The sequence below is a fragment of the Megalops cyprinoides genome, chromosome 8 (genome assembly GCF_013368585.1).
Source record: "Megalops cyprinoides isolate fMegCyp1 chromosome 8, fMegCyp1.pri, whole genome shotgun sequence".
Classification (NCBI taxonomy): Eukaryota; Metazoa; Chordata; class Actinopteri; order Elopiformes; family Megalopidae; genus Megalops; species Megalops cyprinoides.
The window spans coordinates 11,202,935-11,221,773 of record NC_050590.1 but is presented as its reverse complement, the minus strand read 5'-3'; the positions used below and the strand labels follow the sequence as shown (position 1 = coordinate 11,221,773).

General features: G+C 40.6%; 1 protein-coding gene across 1 annotated transcript in view; it reads right to left on the bottom strand.

The window, feature by feature from the left end:
• The window catches only part of LOC118782184 (AT-rich interactive domain-containing protein 3B-like), a 36,508-nt gene extending 23,472 nt beyond the window's left edge, over window positions 1–13,036 (bottom strand). Inside the window, exons 1-2 of the mRNA XM_036535480.1 lie at window positions 12,974–13,036; window positions 10,440–11,111 (exon numbers count right to left, since the gene is read on the bottom strand). Of these exons, the coding sequence (XP_036391373.1) occupies window positions 10,440–11,111; window positions 12,974–13,009 (708 nt within the window). The 5' untranslated portion in view covers window positions 13,010–13,036. The remainder of the gene's footprint in view (window positions 1–10,439; window positions 11,112–12,973) is intronic.
• Between the last annotated feature and the right edge of the window lie 5,803 nt (window positions 13,037–18,839).

Genomic DNA, 18,839 nt, shown 5'->3' with positions numbered 1-18,839 from the left:
CACTGAGTGCTTCCCCCAGCCTTTTGTGGAAAAAAAAAACAATTCTCCTTCCCATTATCATTCTCCTACTTTCATGAGTGTATGAATGCACCACATTAGAACATTCATGCTGAGCTACAGGTCTTCAGCTGCCGCAGAATGGCGCCGGGGAAATCTGGCTCTCTGCACGCTTAAAAAAACAGTCACTGCCAGTGGGGGGTGAGGGACAGGGGTCTGCAATCTTTATCCCAATGAAATAATTGGGCTTTGACTCAACCATTCATGCATCATCTTGCAAGTGGGGGTGAGTGGCATGAGTGAATATGGCTCTTAATCTAATAACTTTTCAAAAAGATCTTGTGTTGAGCTGCCCATGCACTGTCAGTGCAAATTCTGTCTCTAATCATGATTCTCATACAAAATAAGTTGTGTTTGTTCAGCTTTAAACTTTTAAATCTACATGCTATTTTAAAACAAAGTGCCAAAATCAACCTGAACACTGCAGTAACAGCCACAGTACTTAAAATGGAAGTGGTTTGTTCCTGTGTAAGACCTGTAAAAAGCTCCAGGAAAACAGAGTTTTGAAAACTGAGGCCAAATGTCCACAGAGAAAGCGTGCAGCTACATGCCTGTCCCGGGTACTATGCCTTCATGGAACCCCAACCAGGCCCCAGGCAACACCCAATCCCCCCCCCCCATTAATCACCCCAATTACACCCTCATCCCCCAAGAGAGAATTCTCACACCCAGCCACCTGAATTCTACTGAGAACTGGCGTGTGAACACACAGAGAGACAGAGATGGAAAGGTGGAGACAAGGAGGAATGAAAGAGGACTTACACTAAACAAATGGCTTCTCACATCACCATGCAAGCCCCGCTTTCTCTCACATCCGCAAACAAGAGAAAGATGGAGGATGGGCTGTGATAGGATTGTGGCACTCATACCGTCAATCAAAATTACATCATCAGCACAAGCTGTAACAAAGCAACACTGAAAACTCTCTCACCAAGTCTTACTCAGTGTGCTATGCAGTTTTAGAATAAACACATGAATATACACCAGCTTCACACTGGTATACTGTACAATTTTGAAAGCTACATTTAAAAAAAAAACAAAAAAAAAAAAAACAAATATTACTATTATTTCAAAAACACATTCTTGATGCAGCAAAAGATGCTACAAAATACTGGACAAGGCCACGGTTGAGGCCCAAAAGCAAAGACAGCCAGACTACAGACAGAGCTCATCAACATGTCAGCGCAAGAAGCCAAAGTAAACAGGTTTGGTGGCCATCGGCAGCTCCAGCCAGTGCTGCGTTTGTTCTGCTAAAGCCCTTTCACCAAGAAATCACATTCCTCAACGCCCCCCCGCCAACATGCTCTGTTCCATCTCCTCTGCTTGCATCGATATATAACGTTTACAGGCAAAGCACAGCTGGGAGTTCCCATGCAGGACTGGTGCTCAAATTAAAAGCAAACAAACAAACAAAAAGAATCAGCATGTTACATTGTTACATCACATCAGATTGGATCTTAATCTGAATGGACTCTTAACTGACAGCAAACTGCAACCCTCGGCACGCAGCTACATTCTACCCTAATCTATAAACCACAGCTTCGGCTGGATGTGTACTAAATCATGCTACAATTCAGCCCACATCTGTACATCTGAAGATACCTTGAGTATATGTTAAAAGCCTGACCTTTGTATGCGTGGCATGATGAATGAATGCTGATAGGAGAATGCCAAAATCAGGGCAGAAATTAAAAGCAAAAACCCTTTTACTTAGGGTATACGATCTGGAACATAAAACTGCATTTATTCCATTAAGATCAAAACTGCTCAGAGCTATGATCCTGCTTTTTCTTCCAGGTCAACAAAACTATTAGCTTTTATCAAAGCTTTGGCTAAAAATATCTAGCATACCTTACATCTGTCAAAGAGGCTGCATCCACTTCACCACTTTACCAACACTACCCACAGCTGGGAACATTTAGTGGTTAAGACTCATTTTACACTCATTTTCATTGTTCTCCAACTAAATAGCCTTCAAAAGCTTTTGGTGTCATACAAAGACCTCCCTGCTATCAAGCAATGAAAAGGTTCCATGGATCACCCTACTGTAAAACTACGATAAAAACAGCATTTGGAGTGTGAAGCAGACTGCTGGTTTGAAGCCCTTACAAAATCCTACTCATATCTCATGGTAAATTTGAAACCTCATATTAGAACACTTGAAACACAACTGCAGCCTTGTTGGAAATATCCTAATTAAATAAGTAAGCAAACAAGATTGGTTTTGTCTCAACCATCCATTTAAACACCAAACCTTAAAAGTTGATGGTGCATGAGTACAGCCGATAATAAGAGGAAAGAATATTGAACCTTGTATTTTAACAAGTTACAGGGACTCAACATGGGCAGTAACATAATTTTTAAACAGTCTATGGGGGGAACCATGGCAACACATCCAAAAACTTACCTGCTTCACCATGGCCTTCCCTGCAGAAAGATCCTTCATATGGAAATATGATAAAACAGGAGACAGGACAGCCAGGAATATAATTTGCAATGCAAAACTGGCATGTCATAAAACCAGCACTTAAATGTGTCACCACATGCAACCGAAGCATGCAGACAAACCAGTGTCGGCGGCAATGGACAGGAAAAAAGCAAACGTATGTTTCTGCTTTTGTTAGCGCAGCCAATGGTTAATGCAAAACTGAGCTTGTCTCCAAAATGACTACCAAGGACATTCTACCACTGAGCTTAGCTGAAGGCGAGGGGGTTTGCTGAGCTATAGTAAATGTCCTCATTCACTTCAAATGGTTCCACCGTGTGTAGAGATGGGTAACCAGTGGGCTTCTTTCCAAATAAATGTTTCAATATGACTGCCCCCTCTCTGACATATTTAATTTTCCAACTGTAGCACAGGCGTGCTTGCCAGAGCGCTCAAAGTCCAAAGTCAGAAGATGGCTCAGCTTTTTCACACATGGTATGCATGAACTAAGCATGTGAAGGCTATAACCACCAGTTTCTTAGTTTGACTAAAATTAAGTCTTTTGCCAAAGAAGGCGTTCATATGTAGGCTATAGCAGCATAGGGTTCACTTCCTCAGATTTTAGTGTTCTGCATCTGTTATGTACAGGGTGACATGAGTTCTCCTAGCAACTTACACTGTATTGCTGCCATGGAAAAAACGTCTACACATTCTAACAGGTTGGTCTTTGACATATTTTAGACTTTAGTATAACACCCAAAACATTTTCAGATAATGCTCACTCCAGATGAATATTAAAAATGAAGTGAGTGAAGTGATGTTCTGTGCCTTTTTCTGTGAAAGAACACTCCTTGGAGTCACCATTCTTAACTGACATTTTGCCTTCTGAGTTTTGCAATTTAACTTGAACCATGAAAATGTAAACTTACTTCATGACCCTTAGAAAGCTACCTGAAGATCCACTACCTGAAGATTAAATATTCAGACCCAACCATCTTTCAGAAGCAGCCATTTTAATTTGATTAGTTGCACAATTTCAGTTATCTTGAGGTTGCAGCACGTTTGCTGAAATTTTGGGGGGTTCTTGTGTACTTTTTTGAAACTTGTGTACCTTTCTGAAACATATTTGAGCACCAGCATTGTTCAAAATGCCCATCCATACCATAGGCTGACATCTAAAATTGAACACCACTTTTTGACACATGTTGGAACACCACTGAAAAATAACTGTTTTCCCCAATAACCTTGTTCATTACCAGTACAGTACTGTGCAATGGGAGAAAGAGAAGGAGGGAAAAAATGCTGGAGAAAAGTAGGGGTTGAAGAGTGATATGTTCACACTCACTTTTCTGAGAGTGTTGTTATCCTGGTCTGACACTGTTGCTCAATCAAACTGAATGAATACACTTCTATTCCTTTGTGCTTGAAGTCACTCTTTATTAAAGCATCTAAATGAATGTAATGTCACGTAATGTAAGTAAATCTGATACACTGATAGCAGCGTATTCCATCCACAGCATTATTTGGCTTATGGTGCTCATAGAAAAAACCATCTGAGAACAGGAGCCTGAGCCCTCCTTTAGCAAAAGAAATGGAAAATGACTGTTAAAACAATTGTGCAAATAAATTACAGATTCTCCCCAACTGGTACAGTAGCAACAAAGGACACTGGAATGAGGTCACAATGGGTGCATAATATACCTTTGTGACGCAGAATGTGTCCCGGTAAAAAACAGAATCAGTAGAAGACAGATCGATGAATGAAGACAAGTTGTTCACACAATACTCAAAATGGACAAAATGCATTTGAGAAAATAATGCCAGGACAGTTAATGAAAATAAAAAGTACTAACTACAGAACTCAAAGACAAGTGACTCATATTGTATTTACCTAGATCCATCAGTCCCAGATCTGTTTCCCTTCCACCCCAAACCAATCACAGCTGAACAAAGCCCTCACACAGAGAATGAATATATCACCTGAAGCAATGACAGCTGGATGAAGGTCACGCTTAAGCAAACCATTTTTCTCAATTTGTTTATTGAAATATCTCAATCACCATGGGTCACCATGGTGACACCTGCGTCATCAAAACATTTTCTAATCCCTTCAAATGTGCATACCAAAAACCTCAGACAACTGATATGAAGTGGTAACACTACCAGAAATGCACCCCTTACAGGAAGAAGATCTAGATATTTAAAGAAAATAACTGAACAAACATCAACATTTAAACATGCATAAGCAATCAAACCATGGGCAAGGTGGAGACTGACCTCTCTGCTGCACTGTCTAACTAGGGATTCTGACACAGCATGCCAGTAAGCATTTACAGCCAGCCATTGCCTTGGACCTAAGCCAAACTAACCCTGAGACAATAACAACAGCACAGACACCTCTTACACCTCAGCACTCTGCTGCACCTACAGCCATTTCACAGGAGTCAGACAAAGACACTGCTGCTGCCACTGCAGTGGCACTTAAAAGCAATGGATGATCACCACTCAAAAGCAAAAAAAAGAAAAAGAAAGAAAAATCAACACGATTCAGGAATTTCTCTGTAAGCTGAGACCTCTGAAGTGTTGAGGAGCGTGATGAGCAGCATGAATAATTTAAGAAAGGATGTGCATTACACTTCTCACGTCTTTTACATAAAGAAAATGAAAACTACTCTTTGATCATGCTATGGTTCTTTCAACCATTTTAGTTCCTTGACACATACTCTACATGTCCATCTGAAGGCAGGTGTTGAGATGTGTTGGATGGGTGTGATTTTTGAGAAGAGAATTTAAAATGTGTGGGAGGACAAATTTCAGCTAGTAGCTCTAGGGAGGCAAGGAAGTGTGCCCTTCCCTTCCTAAAAATACCTTGTTTCTGCTGATTCAATGCACACAAAAATAAATGTCGTACAAAAATATAACGTACAAGATAAAAAATCGACATCCATGTTGCAATGTTGTAATTTCCTTCTGGTCTGCTATCGTGCACAGCCTACTAAATACAGCAAAAGCCACTTCACAGGGTATAGCCACACCATTTTATAGCAATGAAAGAGCAAAGGGGATCGGCGGCAAGGGGCTAACAGCAACAACAGACCACTTTCTTAGTCTTACAAACATCAGGAGGCCAAACACACAGCTCTAAAAAAACAAAAAAAAACAACAGATGTGAGCCAAGGGGCCAGGCTGCAGTGACTCTTCATGCTGGCAACAAGAGGAACAGACAGATAAATAAAAGAACCACCCAACCACCTTCCCCCACCTCCTCATCACCTTCTCCCACCTCCTCTCCACTCCTGCCATTTCTCTCCCTTTTACGGCTGGTGACATTCAGTGAAATTAATATGCTAAAAAAGGGTGATGTTAGGTTCCCTAGCAACTCTGCCCATGGACACAGACCAGATGCTAAATGAGACAGATGACATAAATGTTAAAAACCTGTTAGCCTATTAAAAAGTGAAAAATGGTTTTTAGCATTTCCATATTGAAAGATATAATGTTCACAATGTTACCAACCAATGGCATAGGAGACAACCACTAATGGTTGTGTTCATGTGATTATATGTAGCCTTGGGGGCAAATTTCTACATACCATGTATTTTAGATAATATTTTCATATTGAAATATTATAGGCTAGTGCTTGTCATCCTCCACACTGTACAGGTTAACACAAAGGATTCAGGGCTGAACACTATCCAGTGTAATACAAAAATAACTGCAACACATAGACAGTCAAAGGGCAAGGCACACCACATATTATAAATCTAAAGCTTTCAACTCATTTAGGTTCATACATGAACAATACTGTTGCGTTTGTTTTGAACCTCTAGCAGTCATTTCTTTGTCTGTTGCTAGGATAAGTGATGCAATCACTTTACCAGCGAATGAAAAGACCACAAATCACAGGATGCCTAGCGTGTGGACACTCCCTCCAGCCTCTTGTTGGAGCGCCTGATGGGAATGCTCACTATTTGAAGAGTTAACTCTTTAATTCTGTCTGGAATGTTTCCTTTGGGTGGGGCAGGGCAATCTGTAAGCACACTCCCCCTTCTCATCCTCCATCTTCCACATAACCCCTTCATTTCAACAATAAATTAAATGCTTCCAACTCTAAGCTTAGACACTTCAGTATTGTGGAGTCGTTTTCATTTCACTGTAAACGTCAAGATGGCGACAGAATATCCATACACTGCCTCTGATGCACATGAATGTACCTTCTTTGTGGCTCTATCAACCGATTACTATACAACATATTTCTGTGTGTATGCCAACAGACCCAAAAACCTAAGGCTTGAGTATATCAGTAGTTTATTCTAATTTTGTGTCCGGGTAACACACCCTACACAGTGAAGATGGGTCAAATTGACCTTTTCCACAGTTTATGGATATCAGAAAGCTGAATGCAAACCTGCACTAACTCAACCCCCCAGCAGATTTGCTCGGGCCTACCGATAATGAGGCCAAGCCAAGACACACCGAGAAGTTACACATAGAGCTACACATAAAGCTACACATAGAGAAAATTCCACCACAATAACTCCCCAATCCCACAGCACCAAAATATTTTTTTCCAGAGTTCTGCAGGGAAATTAAGTGAGTGTGTACATTCATCACATAAAATCCCTTGTGTGAAAGACTAAAGATTAAGCTGACAAAACAGCTTTTCACAGACAGTGCTACAGATGCAAATGAGATCAATACAAATTAAGGTCATTAATTTTTACTGTAAAAAAAATAATGCTTGTATGAAATTTGTGTGTCCATCCAGCATTTGTTTATGGAATAGAATGCAAGGAAGGTTCTACAGTAGTAGGCATGGGATATTAAGATGAAGAAGTATGATGATGTTTGAAACATAATACAGGTCAGATATCTCATCTACATAGTACAAAAGAAAGTTGGCCTCTAGTTTCCAACCACAATATGAGTCAGGGTGAGTCAAAGTGAACACCAGTTTCACTTATTTCTACTACACTGTTCAGAAGGCCAGCCCCTCTGAATGGTAAACTGCAGATACACCTTGAGACATTTCTTCTTCATTCTAATGTAAAAGAAACCCACAGGCCTGACTACAGCAGCTAATTAATAATACATGAGACATAAACAAAGCCAGTCTTCCCCCCTCTGAAAGCTTACATAATCCCCATCGATCGTTCACAGCTGTGCAATGCCTTGCTTCCTCCACAGGCTCTGTCCTGATGTGTTGCTGGGCGACAACTAAATTATGCAATAGCATTCAACAAATGGTTCTAACACACAAGGAGGAACAGGGCTTTGAATTAAATGACACAGCGAGAGACTCGTTGTTCACGCTGCACACCCCTGTGATCCAACACAAAAATGATGAATCAAAAAAAAAAAAAAAAAAAAAACACTAATCATCAAAGCATCCCCTGGGAAAATGCAGGGGAGGCCGCATTATTATCTTGCCTGAGACAGATGAACAGACTGTCAAGGTGATTCGTTCTCTCCAGGCCATGATGGCGTGCGAGGCAGGGAAGTGGCGACTACCGCCATTGAGACAAACACACAGCCGACTGTCCACAAAGCGTGATTAAAACCCCATTAATCACGCTAGGATTAGTTAAGTAGAGGGGTGTGTGGGGGGCCTGGACGTCCCTGGAGAGACACAGGAGATTATTGGGGTCACACGGCCTCTGCGTCCCACTGTGGACTGGGACGGAGAGGGCATCGGCAGATCCGCCAAGCTTGCAGAGAAACCAGACCCTCCCTGACAATCTCTCCACCGGGCTCTTTTGTCCATTCTCTTGTTTGACAATCATTTACTCGGCTGTTTCGGCAGGGGCAAGGTCAGGAAACATACATCAATGACAAAAAAAAAAAAACAAACCCTCCTCCCTTCCTCTATCCTTCTGTCTTCATCATATCACTTACGTTTAGTGAATTTAAGATAGCACACAGCATTGTGGAAGATCTTTGTGTCGTTCAGCAGCTGATGGCCATAAACATTTTAACAGTTTAAAGGGCTAAATCTGACCCCTTCTTGTCTTTGATAATAAAGCTTTTACAAATGTGCGAAACAAAGAGAGAGGCAAGTTTCTTTTGCAAGGTCAGTGATTAGCTACTACATTAGTGCAGCCTGGGCTTGTTCAGGGTGCAAAATTTGATGACTCTAATGACTTACCTTCAGATAGAAACTTTTTTTGTTTCTAAATCCTCACTAAAATGCTGTTAAACCATTTCATCCAATGCTTTGCTTAAGCATACATGTACTCACATGCACAGACAAAAATCAACCCCCAACCTTCACTCAAGAATGACATTTGTGGCATCTTGTCTCTGAGCAGACAATACAATCAACAGCCCCTCAACCTCTCTCCTCTCCTTCTTTAAAAGTGCAACCTGAGACTATAACAGATGAGTGTCATTAACTACCGAAGAGCTCACCGAATAAGAGGAAGGACAAAAGGAAACAGAAAAGGTGGACTCATTCACAAGACATTCTCCCCCACAAACCAAGGCCCATCTACTAATAGAATCATCACATCACAGAGCAGTCACCCCTTCTCGGCCACACCTTTCCTGTCTTTTACACTATCTGCTGCCAAGAACCAGAGAGGTCTCCCACAGTAAAGTTTCAGTAGTGCTCCACCCACATTTTAGCCTGCTCATTGGAAGAACACCCCACCCTCCTGACGCCTCTTCTCCCACACCCTTTAGCCAGTGCCCATGTTGCCATTTTTAAACTGCCACTCCCTATTTTCGACCACATACAGAACATGACATATATTTGGAAATCTGGGGGGGTAATTGCCCAGGCCAGTTTTGTCTGAATAGCTGGCAATAAACCACTGAAAATGGTGAGGCAGGAAATTATTCAATCTGAAACAGACCAGCCCCTACACATCTCATATTCAAAGCCTCCCTAGACACATGTTCAGAAAATAAAATATATATTTTAAAAAAATAATAATTCTTGAAATTAACACCACAGCAATAACAAAGCTTTACTGCTCATCAATTTCCAGTACTCCAACACACCGCAAAGGGTGCCTAGGAAATGTTCATCGCCTGACAGCAGCACATGACCATGGGACCAACGTCACCGCACTCAGGCCCGCAGGGCTCTGGAGCGTGGGAATGGTGCTATTGCACTATAGTGCACTCCGTCCGCCGGGCTGAGCGACGTGCCGCACGGCGCCCCCGCCGGCTTGCTGACAGCCCTGATCCTATCCTCTCTGCTGCTTGGACCCAGGCCAAGCCGGCGCCGCCTCTGCCAAGAGCGCTTTCCCGGAAGCAACCAGGAGCGTGAAACGGAGGGCGAAAGTGAGAGTGCTGAGTGACAGTGCGCCGTGCTCCTGGTTGGCTGTTTGCCAGGACACACTTCTAGGATTTTTTTTTTTTTTTCGGCCACAAAAGTCAGCTGACAGCTCTCCCCGGAGACTTGAGAGATCACAACAACAACAAAGTTTCACCCTGCCAGGGCAGCACCGTGCTGAAGAGTAGCCCTTTGCTCTCAGCAGGGTCAGGTTAACAATCACACAAACGCACCATGCACGAGGAGAAAAAAGCTAAGAAGGTTCCCTCTTTTATTCCCCTTTCTGTGGAGCATATGTGCTGTGATTATATGGCTCCGCTTTGTGCGGATGTGTTAAAATAAGTCACCGCAACATTGTTGTCAGTTGTGACAGCTGGAGGCTCACCCTCTTAGAAATGTGACTGTCCTGTAAATTCTATTTTTAAACATTGCTAACATACTGCTTGCGTTGGTGGACACAATAGAACTCAAGAGTGAATTTTAAATATGATGCCAAAGATGCCTACAGCACATCCTTCTTGATCAGCTATTAATAACAGACCTAAATGAGCACTGCATACCCCCGAAAAAGGAACGTCACCAAACCATTAAAAGTTATAGAAAAAAAAATTTAATTTAATGACTCCGACCAAGGCAATGCACAAACACCTGAGTAGAAATTAACTGAGGCAATATTACCTGTTTGAACTGCTCGTCATAAGGCCAGTCGACTTGCCCGTTGGGCGATGTGTGCAGGTGAGGCCCTGAAGGAGACTGGCCCTCATCCTCTGGCTCTTCTTTCACCTTGACAGGTGACGAGGGGGCCTGCTGGACACCAGGGGCTGAAGGAGAGGCGGAGTAGGGAGGGTAGGGGTGAGAGGGGAGGCGGGACACACCCTGTTGAAGGGCGAGGGTCTGTTTGCGAAGGTACTCCAGCCCCCCACCCCGCTGCTCATCTTCTTCACTTCCATCTTCATCCTCCATCATCTCATCTTCGCCGTCCTCCTCCTCTTCTTCTTCTGAGCCCCGCCCTCTGTCTTCTTCATCCTCGTGCTCCGATTCCACACTACTCTGATTGGACACCCTCGCCTGCAGGCCAGCTCCATGGGCCCCCCGTCCGAGGCCCTTGCCCAAGATTCCAGCTCCCTGTGGGGCCCCCGAGGCCCTGCTGGCTGCGAGAATAGCCTGCTGGGCAGCCACCTGCTGGGCGTACATGATATGGGCCTCACGCATATGTCTCTCCTTGCGCTCCATCTCCAGCCTGGCCTGCTGCTGTCGCTGCAACTGCTCCATCACCGCCTCCAGCTTCACCCCCGCTGAGCCACCCTGGGAATACATGCCTCCCAGACCACCCTCCTGGGACAAGCTGGGCTGTGAGGGGAAAAATTATTTACTTACTACTTGAACCTGTCACATGTTCCATCAGGACTCCTGTCATTCCTTCCTGTAACAGTCTTATAAGTTGCAATAAGTTACTGAACTTCTACTTGAACAGTGTCAAAGAAACACTATCTGTGAAGTACTCTGTAACACTTATTTTTATTGACTGTGTAAATAAAAAATTTAATGAAAAAAGTTTTAATGTTACAGTAGCCAACTGTAAAACAAGCAAAGCACATTACACACTGACGGCAGTGTGCACTGTCATGTTACATGCATTTAGCTCTTATTCAGCATCTGCAACTACAAAATGTCTAAAATTCAAAAACATGATTCCAAGGAGCACTCCTGTTCTTGGACTTCAAAATAAAACAGTGGTTTACCGTCATTACTCGGTTGTTTACTACCCATCAGCTTGCGACATGTAGTAAATGAACCAAGGGTTATTCTTTAATTCACTAAACAATCACATCAAAACTTCACCGCAAATTTTCTTTTACTGATAAGCAAATACGCCAAACTGTCATAAGGCGACAGCTTAGCGCGGGAAATTACTTTGTGTAGACAAAAAGCCCCAAGAATGAGCAATTCAGAAAACAGCTGTTGGAACACTAACGCACGAATCTCTGAATGACTGGCAACGAGAGGAGAAAAGGAGCAGGGGAAAGGCAAAACGGTTAACTACTACATTGTTCATACCGCAGTTTTTATGTGTGTGATCAGTGGGAAATCGTTTGATAGAGAATGATCTGTGAATCAGACACTGTCGTTTCCGTGGGATATGTAAATGCCGGCAACATCAATTAACGAAATACAAGACCAATCAACTTCAGCCAAAGGGTTCGCTTGCGAACAGGTGGAGCTGTTGCTTTTACTGAAAGAGAAACGTTTGCCTTTGTGTAATGTTTATCAGCACACATAACGCAAAAGAACAGTGGATTACGCAAAACTGCACAACTAATAAATGACATGCCGTACCTTTGCTCTCAAGTACATAACCCTGCAACGGTGGCAACCGGGTCCCCAGACCCCCGTGTCAGCAATAAAATTAATCGGCACGCGTTCACTGAGCGTTTTCTGCGTAAAATATATGGGTAAGCAGACATACTTATATATTAGATAAGGTGAAATACTTTAAGCGAACCCATTTAACTATGTCACTGGCGATGCGTCGTAGCACCAAGTCTTGCTTACAATTATAGCCTATGCTAGGAATCATGATGTCCAAAACAGCTTTTAATCGACAGCGTGTAGCATTCAAAACTTGTTTAATTGCTTTGGCGGTTTAAAGCACAATTAGTACCACGTAAATATTTTCCAATAAAAAAAGTTACATATGGATTTAAAAACATGTTTGCAGGCACGAGACAGATCACTACACATATGGCGCGGTTCAAGTGGATACCACTGAAACGATCTCGCTACTGTAGCTAGCTAACACTTGATGCGAAAGTTACTTCCCAGGCCATTGGATTTAGGCCAAAAAATCATCCTTGATTATAGAAGGTGTCGAGACATGTAGAGGATAAGCATTTCCTTGTCAAATTAACACTTTTCTTAAAAAAGAAGAATTTTCAGTATCAGTCTAAATCTAAACGCGTGTGCCGTTGTTACTAATGGGAACCGATTTTAGCGATAGCTACGTCACACGAAGTTGCTCTAATTATTTCGACAACACAGGGTGTACAGCATATCATAAACTATAGAAATATCATTGCCAGTCCCAATTTCTCTCCAGATTTATCTTATTTAACAACTGTCTAAAGACTACTGCCATTTCGGTTCTCTGAACCGTGTCTTGGTAGCCTCTCACACACTTGGGCACAGCGCCAAACAAGGGGGACGAAACTCACCATTTGCGCCTTGCTGCTACCGGAATTGTCCACCATCCCTCCTTCCTGGGGTTTACCCTCTTCTCCCTCTTTGCTGTTACACTCGGTCACAAACCAACCCACCGGGAAATAGTGCTTTCAATACCTCCCGCGGAAGGGGATAATGCGCAAATCTCGGATGCAACAAACGAATTTCAGTATATTATTTTGCAGTTAAAAGAGGACGGGCAAGTAAGGAGCCTGGACTCATCTCTCGGAGCGTTTTACGTTAGAGCTCCCACTCTCTTGCTCGACTTTCCTCCCCTTGAATTACACCCCCCGCCTCAACAAACAACATCTAAGGCCCGCCCCGTGACAGCAACAAGTTCCTGAGTTACTGCGCTGCTCACTGAGTGGTTGAATAATTACAGCACTATGCAAATCAGCTATGAACCACATTGGCAGGTTTGTAGCAACCACGTGGTGGTTGTTTCCTTTACATATGTTGAAAGCAGCCCTATTAATTTAATTATTTATAATAATAATTGTTATAATTATTTATGCAGGTAGTCTTTTTTTCGGAAGTAAACCAAATCTAGTGGCAATAGCAACAAAAACAAAATATAATGGTCTTTCAATATTGCATCAACATTTAAAAACATAAGGCAAACCCTCCTTGTGCTAGCACCTTCATACATTTCATTATTATTATCACGAAAATAAGGATGAAGATTGATCGACAAGTTTTTATTTAATCATTCATAATAAATGAACAATTAACAAATTCAAATTAAGCGAGCTACTAGGGGAATAAAAACGTAAGTAGAATATAAATTATTATTAAGTATGCATCGATCACACTATTATTGTTATTATTGTTACTATTATTGTTATTATTATTATTATTATTGATAAATGTACGCTTCTTTCGTGTACGTTTGTTAATGCAGATATAAGTATTTATGGTTTCACTGAAATTTAAATGATATGATTCTGATTCATACAGTATTTCCTCTTAAATTGTTTTTTTTTTTTGCAATACTAGTACCAACAATAACAACAATACTGTTACTACTACTACTACTAATAATAATAATAATACGCATTGCTGTTGGTGGTAGTTTTGTAATCATTAATTATGCTGAGAGGAAATACAGTAAAATTGTGAAACAAGCGATTTGACCAGATAACGCTTTAACCAAATGTATTCACAACGCCGTTAAATATGTACTTGTATTTGAATTATTTTTAATTATTATTATACCATTATTATACGATGATTAAATTCATTATTCACCTTGGCATTGTCCATAGATAAATACAATTATGACTCATCCCTTTTTGTGGTAATGCACTAGAGGGCATAAAGGCGATAGATCCTATTCGCTTCAAATAATATTGTGTACTATTATATTTTTCGTTAAACTGCATTTATTGGCGCTACCACAATTAACTAAACTTCAAACTTAACTTCCTTAAATGTAAAATTTGGTAAAATTAAGTTATTAGTCATTTCTATAAATTGTCGCCATCCTTTACATATAAAAGAATAACTATAATAAAAAATATAGATATAAATTTGTGTTTGAAACGGGTATTGCTTAGCAAAGGTATGAATTCTCGCATATAATAATCCAAGTTATAAGTAAACGTAATGAAGTGAACACAGAAACATATGTGTGTATGTGCGTGTGTGTTGTATTTTTATAAATATAAAAATTATCACGCGATAACTATTGCGATAAGTGACTGACAAGCGCGAGATGACTCGACTGCTCCCTGGTGGGCACGGGTGAGAGGCACACCCGAGGGACCCGCTCTCTTAAATCATATCTTTGACATTTGACTATGTAAGATTCACTTTCATTTGTCCTCTTTTTGAAAACTTTTTAAATCTCATTCATATGACTCCACTCACACACACTCACTTCTACAGAGGAAGTGTGCCTGCCATCAAAGCGTTAATTTCAGCGTAAATCACTTGCGCGGAGCTGGCAATACAGTGTCAAAGTGTACGAGGCAGTGCTTCTGCTCGGAGTCTGAACACAGAATGTGTGTCATCATAAGTCAATTTGACACTAATCGCTGGTTTCCATACATGGGCCAAAACTTGACGTTGTGGCCACACTATCAATGTTGTGCAAAGAAACCTGTAAAGCGGCGATCATTGTAAATAAGTAAGATACTTTTAAACGCATAAACTACAACAAAAATAACATTTTGAAAAATAATTACTGTGTGTGTGTGTGTCTGCTTGATGCTGTAAGCAATACTACAACCAAGAAAGCATAACAACTCCTTTTGCTGAAATTTGGGAGATCTGTTTCTGTTCAGTGGGATTTATTGTACTGCAGGCTGCCATTTTAAGGCAGCTCATAGTGAGACAATAAAGCTGTTCCTGCATCAGACCTTCTAGTAATTGTTTGAAACTGGGACATACTCAAATGATCTGTTCAAAAGAAGGAAGCTAAAACAAAGCTGACAGTGGACATTGAGGTTTTCTAAAGGCTTCAGAAGAATTAGTTATAAATATATATAAAGTACAAACAATATTTTCCAAAAAGTAATCCTTTAATCAGTTATATTCAGCATCCAGTAGCATTTCAGTATGCTTTAACATAACAAAAATGCTTATATGAAAAGTGTTTATCTTCATTCCAAAGGGAAAGAAACCTCAAAACAGGTTAGCTGTTGACTGCACCACAAGTTTGGTACGTAATGTGTTTATATTCCGGAAACAATACAATTCACTTCCACATACAGGCCAAATTAGAAGACAGGTAAGATGAGGTCCATCAGCAAAACACCTCCACATTGTGTATGGTCACAACATGAGAAAGGAGTAGGAGGAGGAGAACCAAGATAGCGTCATTCAATAAATCACTCTGGTCCCAAAGCAGTAACCTGACAGTTCACATCAGCAGATTCTCTCATTGAACAGATTAAAAAAATTCAAACATTTCAGAGAAGAATTCAGAATTGGATACAGGAAATTCACACATAGAATTCCAACATTAAGTCAGCCTAAGTCAATCACCGACTTGGTTAACAAGTTAACTGGTAAATTAACACACTTCACTCTTCTCTCCCCAGACGGGGCTCAGACCCTTTTCCCCAACTCCCACAACCAGTGTAAATGAGGTGCGGGTGCACCTTGTTAGCAGATAGTGCACCTGTGGCTCCACCCCCTTCCTCACTCACCCAGGTAAGCTTCTAGCCTCTGACATAAGTTACTCTGGATAAGTGTTTGCTAGGCAAACATAATGCGCTGTAATGACTTTCAAAAGCCAGAGGCATTATTGAGCCCTCACTAAAGAATTACAGTGGTTGTAAAAAATTATTATGGCACTCTACGTCACTGTCTCCAGTTTGACTGGCCAGTACAAATGCAAGTATGTGACTTCACAACAGTATGGTTATGTGTGTCAATTATTCACCCAGACTGATAGTAGAGTAACATTTGACTGGGACTGTAATGATACAATCAAACATTAAGGGATAGAAATGATGGTCCTTGTACAAAGAAGCCAGCCCAATCATCCACAATGCAATTACATTACTATAATGCAAATTTGATGTGCAAAATCATCAGCAAATGATTGAATTCATTTCAAAACAACTGTTACTGCTGTTACTGCTGCCTCCATTAGCTTGGCGTGTTTAGAAAATCCGTATAACCTGTTTCTGTTGGGCTCATTTTCAAAAACTTATTTCAATTGTTTTTTCCCCAGAAAACTAAATGCTGAAATGATCCAGTTGGATGTCCTTGTTAAATGATGGTTGCAAAATAGGTTAGAGATGCACTGGATGCAGGGCATGGAGGCAGAAAGTTCTGACATTGCCCTAAAGGGGGCATCCTGCCCAGTGACACACAAAAATAGAATACATCACACCACATGGAATGATAATCATTCTCTTTTGATTCAGTGCATATTTGAAGGGGCACTTTGGTCAGTCTTTGGTTGGTTTGGTACATTTTATAAAACCTATGAAATATGAACCATTACTTCCAAAAGTTAGCCCAGGAATAAATTTTCCTCCCCATCTGTTATTGTAAAAGAGTCTAATCATATAAGAAAGCTGAATTAGGTGAAGAAAGATATTAGCTAAACTCAGTAACCTTCTGCTTTACTTCAGGTGCCAATACCAACATGCAATATTCATAAATTTGAACATAACTGCCTATGCTACTGTAAGGGCAAGTGTGGCTCATATAACCCAAAACAGTATCCAGAATTTACCAGTGTTAGTGTCAAAGGGCCACAGCAAACATGTGTACAAAATTTGAATATGCAATTAATTTATTACACTGAGAACAGACTAATGTTTTGTCATCCATCCATGTGTTAATTTCTATGTAAAATCTGTTCCCTTAATACTCATTACAGGGACCATTGAAAAGCAAATATAATTCTAAATGACAAGAGTAAGCAATTCAAACAAGCTAGGGTCATCTGTAGTTTACTTTACGTTGAATAAACCATGATTGTGGGTCTCTACTCCACAACAACTTCTGGTACACTAACTCTGCATGGAAAATCACGAGTTTTTTTAGATCAAATCACCCAGTTTTGTCAAGAGTAAACAGATTACGGCCTGGGTTTTATCAACTTTGTCCTTAATTTTCATGAACAAATACCACATTTTTCAATGCAGACACAACTATACAACTGTTTTAATTAATTCTGGGGATCACTAAAACTGCTTAAGTTTGTTTGTGATGTAAAAGCAACATTTACTTTAAATTATTATTTGTTATTTGTTTCTTGAATCCAGGCAGGTCTCTTTAAAAAATGATGTCAATAATAAGGTACTGAGGAAATGAAGTTTGTAAAATTGTGCATCCAACAGTTTTTCCTGTCATGGCTGTCAAGTTTTGTGGTTCATGTGAAAATATAATTAACACATATTGCACATTTAAATGTTAATGTGTACATACCTGCATAAATATTTTTACATGTGTTGTTTGACTTTACCCATCCATAAAGCCTTTTTATAAAAAAAAAAAAAACACAACTCCTGCTTATAACAAGTATGGGTAAATAAAATTCAATTCAGCCCAGACAGGGGTGTCCAGGAACACATCATTAAAGCAGGGCCCACCTGTGTTTACTAACTGTGGTGGATTCTGCACACTACATTTCTTGACGTCATTTCCTTAAGAATCATCACTGCTAAAGCTTATGGATTCATTGCTCCACATTATCTCTCCACTTATGTTCATACTGTGTCAACAGGACTCCCTTGAAACAAAATGTCACATCTTAAAGGGTTTGTCCTGTGCATACATTTCTAATAATAACTACAAAACATTACAACTGAATGCTGCCCCCTAGTGGTGCATCAGCGTAGAGTCTGAAAATCAATGAGGAATCAGTTCTCTTCTGTATGTCACATGATCAACAGGTCAGTATAACTTCATTCATATGTAATTAAAAATGTTAAATTGTATATGGGATATATTGGCTTATTTGTGTGACATTCCTGAGTGATAACTGATTCCTCACAGATTTTCAGGCTCTACTCTGATGTCACAGTTTACTACTTGTACATTTTGAGCCACACCTGTCAAATCTTATCACTACTTAAAGTCTGAGAATGACAAGAAGATGACCAGACACCATGAAACATCACTCTTAATGCTTGAATAAAGTGAAGGAATTCACAAAGAAATCTTTCCCATCTTTGATATTACTGAGAATTTGGGGAAAGTTCTCTTGAGTAGCACCTACCAAATAAGAGAATGGTGTGCAACATGGACATATTTAACCTTAACACTTTGTTTAAAAGGGCAGAAATGGAAACCAAAGATTAGAACACACTGCCAACAACTATAAGCATTCCTTAAAGACATGTTTTCCTTTATTAGGTCCATTAATATTTTATACACAACAGGACACAACAAAGG